Source organism: Coniophora puteana (genome assembly GCF_000271625.1).
Source record: "Coniophora puteana RWD-64-598 SS2 unplaced genomic scaffold CONPUscaffold_3, whole genome shotgun sequence".
Taxonomy (NCBI): Eukaryota; Fungi; Basidiomycota; class Agaricomycetes; order Boletales; family Coniophoraceae; genus Coniophora; species Coniophora puteana.
The window spans coordinates 1,327,255-1,338,695 of record NW_006913055.1 but is presented as its reverse complement, the minus strand read 5'-3'; the positions used below and the strand labels follow the sequence as shown (position 1 = coordinate 1,338,695).

Genomic DNA, 11,441 nt, shown 5'->3' with positions numbered 1-11,441 from the left:
TCAGCGTCTGAATTTGAACTCTACAAGGGTATGATTAAATCAGGGTAACTTAAACTAAAGTGTACGTTCACCTTGCAATGTCGAAGAAGTTACCCCGTGAGAAATTCTCAGGGACCTCCAGTCACGCATGCCACACTGGTATAGCCTTTGCTTCTGTCGCTGGCCCTCTGTAGCGCATATCCAGTTTGTTCAGTCTTCCATCAAATATTGAATCCGTGACTTTCTCCTCAGCGAGGCTACTAAACGCAGCTGATACTCCCAATCTGGAGCTATGCAGGGTTTTGCCTTGTTCCCTCTTCTTCCTCCGCCAACCGAATCACCTGTGCAGTCTAATTGTAGTATTGCTGTGTCAAACATGATCCCACACACAAGTCAGTAGTGTGATGATGATATCAAGTCATGGCAGATATGGGGAGAACAAAGCTCAAGGAAAGAAGGGGCGGTCATCTGCTCTGCATCAAGACTTCAGATCTTCAGAGCCAAGAATAACACTACATGAGAATTGCGCCGAATACTGGGTGTGGAATTGTTCTCATATCTCGTTGAAGCTCCCGCTCACAACTCTATACTAGTTGGTGCAAGTGAATCCCACTCCGATTGCTCCTAGTATAGATACATCGGAGTGACCCAGTGGTTTGGTGGATGAACGCCGATCAGAGAGAAGATAGGTGCTTTTTGCCAAGCGAAGTAAGTGTCTGCACCAGAAGAACGTATGTCCTACCCGAGGTTATGGAGCTCTATCGAGTGCCACATATTCTCAGGCAGAACATTCAAGTCTTCATTCCCTGATGCTATGGATGAAGTAAGTAATCCACAGCAAACTACAATTTGTAGGCAAGCTCAATTACCACAGGGTACGCTGATTGCGGCATAGCAACTTGGAAGAGGTGTGTTGCATTTAATAGCAGGCATAAAGAGCTGCTTACGCTATTCCACGTTTTTGAACGTTGCTTCTAAGGCTTCTTCACGTTTACAAATATATATTAATAACGCAGACCCTTCTTTTGCCCAACGGGCTTCCACCTCCTCAGCAGCTATATCCGTCTTCACCAACTGACATGCATGTGAACTCACTATCGACTACATCGAGGGCTAAGTTTGCTGTTATCTTTTCACCTGGAGCGTACGCATGCGAGAAGGACCTACCCACTTCGTCCATCATATACACGATAAAAAGAGGCTGTTGCTATATCGCAGTGGTATCGCCCCAAGTAGACCCTGAGCTTACACCATGGCCGCGTTAACATCGCTGCTAGTCGTCCTTCCCCTCAGCCTATTGATATGTGCTCTTGTGAAGTACTCTTTAGTGAGTCTCAGGAGGAAGACATCGCTGCCTTTGCCTCCCGGTCCCAAACAGCTTCCTTTTATTGGTGCTGCTCTGCAAATTGATCCATTGAAGCCATGGGTCACATACGCACAGTGGGGCGCCAAGCATGGTGAGCCTCCCTTCTCTTGATGACATGCTATAGTCACTTAGACCAAACCACTGTCCAGGTGAAATCATCAGCTTCAACTTCTATGGCAATCGTGTCGTGGTATTGAACTCTGAAAGGACTGCAGACGACCTTCTGGAACGACGTTCTCGCATTTATTCTGACAGGCCGCGCCTTTCCACCCGTTTTATGTACGTCATTGGTCATCATCATAGTTTGACCCTATAGTAACATGGATGATATAGGACTGGATGGGACTTTCTTTTCTCGTTTGAACACTATGGAAACGAGTGGCGGCTCATTCGGAGATTATTTCAGCAGTCTTTTCGTGAACAAAAGGTGCCCGACTATCAGCCGGTCCAGCTTAAATCCGCCCGCCATTTGGTCATGAATATGATCGACGCCCCCGCGGAAAGTGTCTGGAACCTTTTGGGCTTGTAATATGGTTTATCCCATGCATGAACCGTGCTGACTCTTGGCGTCTAGGTGTACTTCCTCTGCGATCCTGACCACCGTTTACGGCTACAACGTCAACGGTTTAGGCGATCCATTCTTTCATATCACTGACAAAACGTTGTCTACTGCAATGCCATTGCTAATCCCCGAGAAATCAATGATCGTAGACACGTTACCGTTTGGTATGCCGTGCTTCAACTGCTTCTTGCCCTCTAAGAACTGATATAGCTGGCCTCTGGCAGTAAAATACCTACCAACTTTTCTCCCTGGCACATCAATTGTCCGCGAAGCCTCCGAAGCTAGACAATGGGCAAAGCAGTTTACTGATATTCCATTCAATTTCACTTTGGACAACATAGTCAGATAGCTTGCTTGATTTCCTTGCGCTTTTGTCTCATGCGGCTCAATGTAGCAATCCGACCAGGCATTTACCTGCGTTCTTGCGGATACTATCCGGCACAGTACAGAGAGTGGTCAGAGTTTCCCGGCCAATAGAATCAAGAAATTCGTCTCGACAGCTTTTGTTGGTGAGCGAACTTAACCTTATGAGCCGTATGCACCGGTCGCTAATCACGATTATTCCTTAGGTGGTGCTGATACGGTAAGCGCTCCTTGCTGAATACACAGGACTATGTTGATCCACTGTTGAGTCGTCGAGCGTGCTTCAATCGCTTGTTCTAGCCATGGTGTTTGATCCCACCGTGCAAGAGCGAGCCCAAGCCGACCTTGAGGCTGTCGTCGGAATGGCGAGACTACCAGCGTTTGAGGACCGGAAGTCACTCCCCTATATCGATGCAATCATTCGAGAAGCGATGAGGTGGGGTCCAGTTTTGCCATTAGGTCGGTGGTCCTCAAATGGGGCAATTTGTATGAGATATTAATATTGATGGATCAAAGGGGTCGCCCACGCTGTTACAGAAGACGACGTTTATGAGGGATATTTTATCCCCAAAGGCAAGTATGATCTCTTTGCACATGCAGTCCGTCCTCAAATACTATGCAGGTTCAACAATTGTGGCCAATGCATGGCAAGCTTAGGCAAAGCAACTTTTCCAATAACACCTCAACTCATTTATTTTGGTTTTTTAGGGCAATGTCCCGCGACCCGCATCGCTATCCTGACCCAGAGGCCTTCCGTCCAGAACGGTTCTTGACGAAAGAAGGAACACTCAATGGTGACGACGTTAGGTGGAGCTTTGGATGGGGCAGGCGCATTTGTCCCGGACGTTACTCAGCCTTCAATGCGATATGGGCGGCTGCAGCTACCATGCTGTTCGCGTATCGTTTCGAGAAAGCCAAGGATGAGAATGGTGTCCCCATCGACATTACGCCAGAATGGACGTGTGCCCTCGTGAGGTAAATACGCACAATTCCTATTCATATCTTCATGGATTTCAGTGCACCGGACTCACTTGTCTCTCTCTCCCAGCCGGCCGAAGGCGGTTCCTGTCCACATAGTTCCAAGGTTCGACAAAGTCATATTGGCGCAACTGTTTGAGGAAAGTAAACACGATTGAATGGCCATATCCTATGATATTATGTCTACGTCTTCCCTCTATGTGAAATACCGATGTGTGCTAGTAATTAGTATAAGATAAGTACTCGCGCGATCTTTGCACGAGTCTTTGCGTCAGAGTAATGCTTGCACGGACAAACATACCTTCACAAACGTACTCGAATATTCGTCAAGACACATTTTGCATGTTCGGATACTCTATTATGCTCTCCACAACAGGGGCAAACACAAAGATATTGCTCAGCTTCCGTGGGATGAAGCACAAGTCACGCAGCACGTGCAGTACGAGAGCTCTCGTATCTTTACTCACGCCTCCAAGTCCCGCTTGTACATGTTTGCGCTGCTCCGATTCATGCAGCTCCTTCCAAAATGGGGTTTCCTCCTCGGTTTGTCAGTCCGGCTGATACGTACTGCACCTACTGCACTTGTTTCATCCTCAAGCAGATTACTGAAAACACAAACCGTACGCTGTGGATAATGGATAATGCGCCCATGTTTGGTTCTTGCTGCCGCTCCCCGCGAGGAACCTCCGTGGCGGCTGACAAAGTGACGTAAATTGAAGATGAACGTTTCAGAGATATTTGCGTAGTCCTTGCGTAGTCCTTGCGACGCGGAATTGCTCTGTCATGTTCAAGTCATCTTCAGTGAGTACCTAGTACGACTCTTCGGCCCTTCAGTCTGTAGTATGCTTCCGCTCATCGCGCATATCGTCGTCATGTTGACAGTACAGGCCCCTATCTTCAGATTTGCCGACGTCAAGGGTTCCTCGTAGGAAATCTATGCTTCTTATAGTAACATGCGTGGGCTGCATCATGTAAATCACGTCAAGTCCACCCAATGTTACCGTTCGTCACCGTCGGCCGATTGCCACCTGACTGATGTATGCGGCTTTGGAATTAGGTAGGAGCATCTTTGCAATGGCCCCAATGACCAGTCAGCGCAACCGCCGTATAGGTGATTGTTCTCACCAGCTTGTGGGGATCTTGCAGTATATAAACCCTTTGCTCACCCTTGGACTATTCAGAGCAAAGCTCAAAGCCTCGATTTCCTAACAGCTAGCAAACCGTTCAACCACCATGACGTCTTCGAAAGATTTGCGCATAGCTATTGTCGGCGGAGGCATAGTTGGAGTTGCTTGCGCAGTGAGGCTGCAGCGTGCTGGCCTAAAGGTTGACCTGTTTGAATCCGCGGTGCGTAATTCATGTCATGCAGAACCCAATCGGTCAGTTGCTCATCCGTCTGCAGTCAAAGTTTGGGGAAGTCGGCGCTGGCGTGGGCTTCGGTAAGAGCCCCGTGTCTTGCCTCGTTTGCCATTGCTGAACGGTGGACTAGGTCCAAATGCTATACGCGCCCTCAAGGGTTTGGGCGTGTACGATGCTATGATGGCGAGAACTGGGGAGGAGCTCAACATGGAACCTTTCCAGTATATTTCTGAACAAGAAGGCCATGAGTTGGTATATGACGTAGGTTCTCTTTTGATGAACACGGCTTTGATAATACCTAATAACGGGAATGCTAGCAACCGATCGGTTCGGGCGATGTTGACGTTGGAATGACGATTCATCGGTAAGTTGGCTGACACCCTATATCCTGTCCTGTGTCGAACGTTGATTGTTATAGAGCCGTCTTTCTTGACGCAGTCGTTGGACTTCTTGATGCGGAGCGAACGCACTTCAGCAAGCGACTGGACCGTATCACCCAGTCAGAGGAGCTGGGACACACAGTATCGACACTCCACTTCCAGGACGGGACGACCTTTGAAGCGGACGTCGTGATTGGAGCCGATGGAATCCGGAGTGCTACAAGGGTTGCAGTTGCTGAGCACTCCACTCGAGCTACGTGGTCGAACACGGTAGCTTATCGCGGGCTCATTCCGAGCGAACATATAAGGGAGGTAAATCTCAAGACCGACTTGTTTCGCGGAAAACCGACAAACATACTGGGCGATAATAGGGTAAGATCACTATGTTTCGCACATGCTATTTCCACGACCGGCTCAAGACTGACTTTGTAACGACAGCACCTGATAATTTTCCCAGTCAGCAACAACGAAATTGTAAGTAAATCAGATTATTCTCCGTCATACGGGCATATAACTCTCGCAGGTCAACGTCGTCATCTTCTGTACCGATCGGTCGAAGCCGGCTGGATCAGTCGATGTCCCAGTCCAGGACTGGACTATCCCTGTTGAGAAACAAGAGATCTTTGATGCCTTCAAAGGCTGCGGATCTGACGTTCATAAGATCATCTCGCTGCTCAAAGACCCCAGGAGATGGGCCATTCATCTCCTGGATCCTACCCTATCGAGCTTCGTCCGTGACAATATTGCTTTGGTCGGAGACGCCGCGCATGGCATGTGCCCGCACTTGGGGTCTGGTGCAGGACAAGGCTTCGAAGACGCCCTTGTGATTTGTGAACTTTTGCTTGACCCTCGCACGAACGTTTCCAATGTTCAGGTTGGCACCCCTTCTGATCTCAACATCATAACCATGCTCACTCGTCGAACTTTCTTACCTAGGATGTCTTCAAAGCGTACGACGAGATCAGGCGTCCTCGGGCCAACAAGGTCCTGAAAGCTAGTACCGCGGCCGGCGACTTATACGAGACCTGGAGAGACGTCCCTATAGACGAGTTGAAGACACGTCTCCACGACATGTGGGGTTGGATTTGGTACCACGACCTTCAGGGAGATATCTTGTCTACGGAGAGAAGTCTCGAAGAGAGGGGGGTTTGGCGTGCGTCTGAAAGCGTATGATGGCTCATCAGTATCTGCATCGTAATACTTAGCCATCTAATCAGTCGCAAGTTGCGACAATGAAATGGACATTATTTATTTCGTGTCTTCATCACACTTCGAGCATGAGCAAGGGCTGAAGGTGCCTTTCAGAAACGTGTAATAGTTCCGTGAGAGAGTGCTTATAATAACGACTAATCGCACGCGCTAGCTACGCTAGCCTACTAGATTAGATCTCACAACAACTTGCATGTGCACACGTTTCGTCCGGCCTCCTCTGACCAACCAAAGGTCTGCCTTGGGTTTTGTCAGAACGGCATGCCGCAGATCACTGTTCTATACTTCGCCGCAGCTTCCACAGCGGTGGGTGCCACCGAAGAAATCGTCCAGCTACCGTCCAACGATACACCGTTCCCTTTATCTTCCCTCGCTGGTCATCTTAGTAGCCTGCACCCCAACACTGGCTTAGACAAGATCCTGAAAACGAGTCAGTGGAGCGTCGACGCGGAAATGGTCGAAGACGTGGAGAAGGCGGCTCTCAAGGGAGGAGAGGAAGTAGCGGTCATATGTCCCGTATCAGGAGGTTGAGCCCCAGAAATAGCGCTACACGAGGGCGACGCTAAATACTTAGGTGGGAGCTCACTATCCTCGCATATACACAATATCTTGGAAACTCCCTTACTCACGCTCCTCACGCTCTACCAGCACGATAAATGTCTACTGTCATACCGCTAGCTTTTGCCGTACCTGGTGTCGCTTTGGCACTCATCTATTGCTATCACAACATCCGCCCGCGCCATGCTCATCGCGCAGACCCAGAAATGCTACTCGAATCAAAAGTGCCGGTGCCAGCGTTCAAAGCTCGCAGACTCAATGGCAGCACCTTCCTTATCACCGAGTGGGATGACATATGGAACGAACACCCATACATCTACGCCAAGGTTGTCCCGTCCGCGAACACCATACTCATCCTCGACACTGGGTGCGGAGGCACGACCATGAATTCTTCCATCGGTATCAGGAGTCTCAGAAAGTACCTAGAGACTGTCCCGATCAAGGAAAATCGCAGCCGGGCGCTAAATGAGGGAGCCACCATGAAGTACGTGGTAACGCAAACCCATTGTCATTACGACCACATCTGTACGTCCTTCGGCATTCTAATCGACAATCCGGATATTCATGGCGTGTTGATGTAGTGGGTGCGGAGGCATTTGCAGTCGACAGCCCGATCCTTGCCTCTTCCAACTGTCCAGAATTTGTTTCTCCTGAGAACCTGCCAGCCCATTCGCAGTGCGAAGCACTGAGCATCCGAACGCCGCGATACCCTCTGACCCTCGTTCCCCATCTACACGACATTGTCAGCGGCGACCAGAGGAATCCACTGGGTTCGCCTCTGGGGGTGAAAGTCCTTCATACGCCGGGCCATACGCCAGATGAACTTGTGCTTTGGGACGAGGATGAGGGTATGCTATTTGTCGGGGATACGCTGTATGAGCACGACCCGATTATCTTCCCCAACGAGGGCTCCATCGTTGAATGGTTTTCTACCATGAGCGACCTTACCGCGTTTGCGGAGCTTCATTCGACAAAACGGCCTGCTCAAATTAGCTGCGGGCATGCAACTGCGGGAGGAAATGCAGTGGAGGTTCTTCGAGCGACGAGGAATTTCATGAGGGATATCATCGAGGAAAAGGAGGAGATGAAAAGGCGATTCCTGAAGCGGGGGTTCTGGCACGTGGAATACAGGCAGCGGGGTGGTCGGTTCTCTCTAATCTGTCCTGAGCGACTAGTGTTGGAAGCAAGGAAAGCGCTAATGGAGGGTAAATTGGTAAACTAACCGTCACACCGTGATATTAACACTTACAAAAGAAACATGAGTCTTCTACCTGCTTTTAAGCATATCCTGTTCGAGCTGAGCGAGGAAGTCGTCGGCTGGATTGGCGCCAGAGGGACCGGCAGGCCTGTGTTGTCCACTTTGCTTGTCCTTTGCTTTGGGCTTCGTTTGCTGTTGCTCTAGTGCAGCGAAAGGGTCGAACGGCGCCGTATCAACAGCGGCAGGCTGAGAAGGCTCCGCCGGTTCTGTTGGTGACGCTGATTTGACGTCTCCTCCCTTGACCTTACGCCGCTTCGCCTCCAAAAGTTTCCTCCTCTCCTCGATCTCCCGCTTCCGCTTCTCCATCGCTCGACTCCTCGTCGGTCCAGCCTGCGAGGCCTCTTCTGGCTGCATGCCCTCCACCTCCCCAGGTCGGACGTCGGCGGCCCCCATTTCTTGACGCACTTTCGAGGTTTCCTCGTGTGCAGCTCGGAGCTCTTCTTGCTGCTGTCTGCGCGCCTCTTCGTCCGCTGAGAAGCGATAAAATGCTGCGCCCTTGTCGCGAATCTCTTGAGTGGGATCGTAGCGGGCGGCCAGGGGATTGTCAGCCTCTGCGAACGCGTCTTCGACTTGTTTCACCCGTTCGGCGGTGGGCTCGTACACGGGGAAGAAATTGACGGGGTTGTCTGTAAAATTGACGAGGATGAGCAAGGAAATTATAGGGAGCAAATATTGTCGGCGCTCACGTATTACATCCCTGTACAACATTCATTGTTAGAACATACAGCGTAAAATTAACTAGTGGAGTCACGTACTCGTCATCTGCAACTTCAAACTCAGGATCCTTGGGTAATAGATGTCTTGGAACTTCAGAGCGAGGTGCAGTGCGAATGCGACCAAATTCATCTTCGTATTCGATGGTGGGGTCGTCTTCCTGGTATCGAACGCATTAACGTCATAGTTCGTGTACGGGGGAAAGAGCGCATACCTCTTCATTCGGAGCCTTTGGCACAGTCAAGGACTCATCCACCTCATCGCTGTCAGATTCGTACGCGTCTTCGTCGTATTTTGAGTCGAACTTTGCGGCAGGAGACAGCGTAAGGAGTGTGGTTGTCGGAGAGTATACAGTCACTCACATCAACCAGAAGCGCATCGTACTGCCGCTCGTTCAGCCCCCCAGACTTCCCCTTCCGCAGCTTATCATATATCTTGGCCTTCCGCTCGAGAGCGGCCTGAATGGACTCCTGCGTGACCTTGCTAGCTTCCTCGACTTCGAGATCTCGTGCCGCACGATTCTTGACACCTTTGTTGGCTCGAGTCCAGACGGTCGGTTTCTGTTGTTCATGTGAGTGTGCGATAGAGAAAGAAAATAAGGCTACTGACCTTGTCTGGTCTCTTCACCCCGCCGACAATGGATGTGCTCTCCCCGGCCGCTTTCCGTGCCTTGAGCGTCTCGGTCTGTCGCGCGACTTCAGCCCTCAGATCGAGTAGGCCGCCACCGCTAACACCGTACCCACTCGTCTTCTTCGTAGGAGCCATTCCGGACAGTGTGACGGCTCAGGCAGAGTATGGCGCGAAAGGAGCTTCCAGGGGGAATCCCGGTTGGGCCTTAGGCAAGGTTAAGGCTTGCAGCATCGCCACCACAGACGCGACGCTTTGTCATTTGCAAATTTCGTGATTTGTCAAACACATCCACTCAACATCCACTCAGAGGGCGAAGGCAAACTTTACTCAAAACTTCTAGTCTGCACGAATGAAGATAGAAAGTGGTGGGTTTGAATTGATCGATTTTACAAAACAGTAATTCGAATGACCATTCCCATCCGCCAAAAGCCTTACCACTATGGTATTTCCTACACTATCAGAGTGCCTTGGCAAAACTGTAGTGTGCATGTAAGAGCATGGCGGAGGAATAAAGTCGGGAGGACCTACGTTGCGTCAATTTGTGTTACTTGGGGGAGAGCAATGATGATTTTCCGTCGATAGGCTGCCCTCTCTGTTTGTTGACATGGATTACCCTCAAGATAGATCGTCTCCAGCGTTTCAGTTTTCTTTAGCTGAGGTTCTAAAGCCTGCAGGGAGTCGATCTTGTTGTTATTGAGCTACCGAAGGAGCGTGAGTGAGAGTCTCATCGAGGATCTGCGAGCATACCCATAGTTCTTCAAGCGAGGTGAGGTGTGAGACATTCTCGATCTCAGGGATAAAGTTGTTGCCAACGTCCAAAGTTCGAAGTTGCGGCTGAGGTTGAAGTTCAGAGACGTCTATGCAGAGGATGCATGTGTCTCACGTTATTATCCAGCCCTTCAAGCCTCTCGACGCCGTTGTGGCTCAGATACAACTCTTGAAGGTTAGATAACCCGTCTAAACCTTCGATCTTCTTTATCCGATTCGACTGTATCGACAAAATCTTCAGACTTTTCAAACTGCTGAGGTTCTATGCGAATGCGTGAGTTAATACGCGCTTGCCGTGTCTCGAAGTTTCTAAGGAAGTGGTGGCTAACCTGCAGCTTAGTGATCTTGTTTTTTCCGAGCCATAGCTCTTCCAAATTGACAAGACTGTCCAAGTTTTCTATAAACTGCGACGAGCATGAGACCTCAATACAGACGCAAAGGCCAGCACTGCACTCACCCTGATCCTATTGCCGCCGAGCTCTAAGCTCCTAAGTGTGCGCCCTACGGAATCTAGGCCCGAAATCTTCGAGATTTTATTCTGGACGAAGAACACGGTGTGCAACGAAGAAAGGGACGACAAGCCATCGGGGACTTGTCGAATTAAGTTGAACGATAGATCAAGAACCCTACCGGCGTCAGCTTAGAAGGATGAAGTCTAGGCACCTTTCACGCTTACGAAAGTTTGGACAACTTGTCAATTGCCTGTCCAACATGCTTAACTTTGTTGTCATAAAGATCAAGTTCTTCAAGCTCCGTCAAGAGGGAGAATGTCGCGGGGTCCAGCTCAGATATCTGGTTCTGCCGAAGGCAGAGCTTCTTCAGATGTTTCGCGAAGCGCTCGAGTCGGAGATGGTTCAATGAGCTGATACGCGAGTGGACCAGCTCTAACTCCTACTGCTATGACAAGGGATAGACTCATCGCGACAAGAGAGGGCACGTACCTCTGTGTCATCCGGAAAGTCCGCTAGGGGATCGACATCGCTCTCGAGCTCTTCGCCATCTATGACTTCCTCCTCAGAATCGGTATCGTCTCCGACATCGGTGGGCAGCACTACGCGGGCCGTTGGGCTATCTGAACGTATTCAGCCGTGTCAAGGCGTGAGCGTGGATGAGCCCGACGTACCGCTCAACTACAACGAACTCTTTGTCCTCTGAACCGTTGGTGGAAGCTGCGTCGTTGACATTCTGCTCAGACATTCCGCGGCGTGGTCACTCAAGGAGGTAAGGGAACAGAGCTTATGGTGCACCGGACAGTCCCGAGTATATGACTGGGCAAAGTGAACAATGACTCGAGTCACTGAATACGCGGTAGATGTC

At 50.2% G+C, this 11,441-nt stretch overlaps 5 protein-coding genes across 5 annotated transcripts; 3 read left to right on the top strand and 2 right to left on the bottom strand.

Annotated features, from left to right (window-relative positions):
- Nucleotides 1-1,231: 1,231 nt before the first annotated feature.
- On the top strand, nucleotides 1,232-3,387 carry CONPUDRAFT_70874 (cytochrome P450; the record flags this gene model as incomplete). Its single annotated transcript, XM_007767219.1, has 11 exons — nucleotides 1,232-1,306; nucleotides 1,400-1,436; nucleotides 1,495-1,624; nucleotides 1,679-1,870; nucleotides 1,920-2,071; nucleotides 2,132-2,247; nucleotides 2,302-2,416; nucleotides 2,477-2,490; nucleotides 2,540-2,706; nucleotides 2,979-3,245; nucleotides 3,288-3,387. 11 exons carry the CDS (start codon nucleotides 1,232-1,234, stop codon nucleotides 3,385-3,387), a joined length of 1,365 nt encoding a protein of 454 aa, XP_007765409.1.
- Nucleotides 3,388-4,481: 1,094 nt separating this feature from the next.
- Nucleotides 4,482-6,227, top strand: CONPUDRAFT_119489 (FAD/NAD(P)-binding domain-containing protein; the record flags this gene model as incomplete). The annotated part of the gene is made up of 8 exons (XM_007767631.1): nucleotides 4,482-4,595; nucleotides 4,651-4,687; nucleotides 4,738-4,868; nucleotides 4,925-4,971; nucleotides 5,026-5,359; nucleotides 5,426-5,461; nucleotides 5,511-5,861; nucleotides 5,924-6,227. The coding sequence occupies 8 exons, from the start codon at nucleotides 4,482-4,484 to the stop codon at nucleotides 6,158-6,160; spliced, it is 1,287 nt and encodes a 428-aa protein (XP_007765821.1). The 3' UTR covers nucleotides 6,161-6,227.
- A 147-nt stretch (nucleotides 6,228-6,374) lies between these two features.
- CONPUDRAFT_119487 (Metallo-hydrolase oxidoreductase) lies at nucleotides 6,375-8,029 on the top strand. Its single transcript, XM_007767630.1, has 3 exons — nucleotides 6,375-6,770; nucleotides 6,845-7,279; nucleotides 7,336-8,029. The coding sequence occupies exons 2-3, from the start codon at nucleotides 6,853-6,855 to the stop codon at nucleotides 7,974-7,976; spliced, it is 1,068 nt and encodes a 355-aa protein (XP_007765820.1). The 5' UTR covers nucleotides 6,375-6,770; nucleotides 6,845-6,852; the 3' UTR covers nucleotides 7,977-8,029.
- Nucleotides 8,022-9,491, bottom strand: CONPUDRAFT_151027 (uncharacterized protein; the record flags this gene model as incomplete). Its single annotated transcript, XM_007767629.1, has 6 exons — nucleotides 8,022-8,638; nucleotides 8,699-8,709; nucleotides 8,768-8,886; nucleotides 8,941-9,030; nucleotides 9,089-9,286; nucleotides 9,336-9,491. The coding sequence occupies 6 exons, from the start codon at nucleotides 9,489-9,491 to the stop codon at nucleotides 8,022-8,024; spliced, it is 1,191 nt and encodes a 396-aa protein (XP_007765819.1).
- A 234-nt stretch (nucleotides 9,492-9,725) lies between these two features.
- Nucleotides 9,726-11,413, bottom strand: CONPUDRAFT_119479 (L domain-like protein). The gene is made up of 9 exons (XM_007767628.1): nucleotides 11,248-11,413; nucleotides 11,066-11,192; nucleotides 10,801-11,015; nucleotides 10,582-10,750; nucleotides 10,454-10,528; nucleotides 10,240-10,386; nucleotides 10,104-10,190; nucleotides 9,885-10,054; nucleotides 9,726-9,832 (listed from the first exon to the last, which is right to left on the bottom strand). Exons 1-9 carry the CDS (start codon nucleotides 11,319-11,321, stop codon nucleotides 9,814-9,816), a joined length of 1,083 nt encoding a protein of 360 aa, XP_007765818.1. The 5' UTR covers nucleotides 11,322-11,413; the 3' UTR covers nucleotides 9,726-9,813.
- Nucleotides 11,414-11,441: the final 28 nt, after the last annotated feature.

Bases quoted from the DNA above. Each gene is read 5' to 3' on its own strand.
- CONPUDRAFT_119487 (XM_007767630.1), top strand. From the start codon at position 6,853: ATGTCTACTGTCATACCGCTAGCTTTTGCCGTACCTGGTGTCGCTTTG. The intron at 7,280-7,335 runs GTACGTCCTTCG...GTGTTGATGTAG, and splicing joins TTGTCATTACGACCACATCT to TGGGTGCGGAGGCATTTGCA.
- CONPUDRAFT_119479 (XM_007767628.1), bottom strand. From the start codon at position 11,321: ATGTCTGAGCAGAATGTCAACGACGCAGCTTCCACCAACGGTTCAGAG. The intron at 11,193-11,247 runs GTACGTCGGGCT...ACGTTCAGATAG, and splicing joins GAGTTCGTTGTAGTTGAGCG to CCCAACGGCCCGCGTAGTGC. The intron at 10,055-10,103 runs GTATGCTCGCAG...CTCCTTCGGTAG, and splicing joins CCTCGCTTGAAGAACTATGG to CTCAATAACAACAAGATCGA.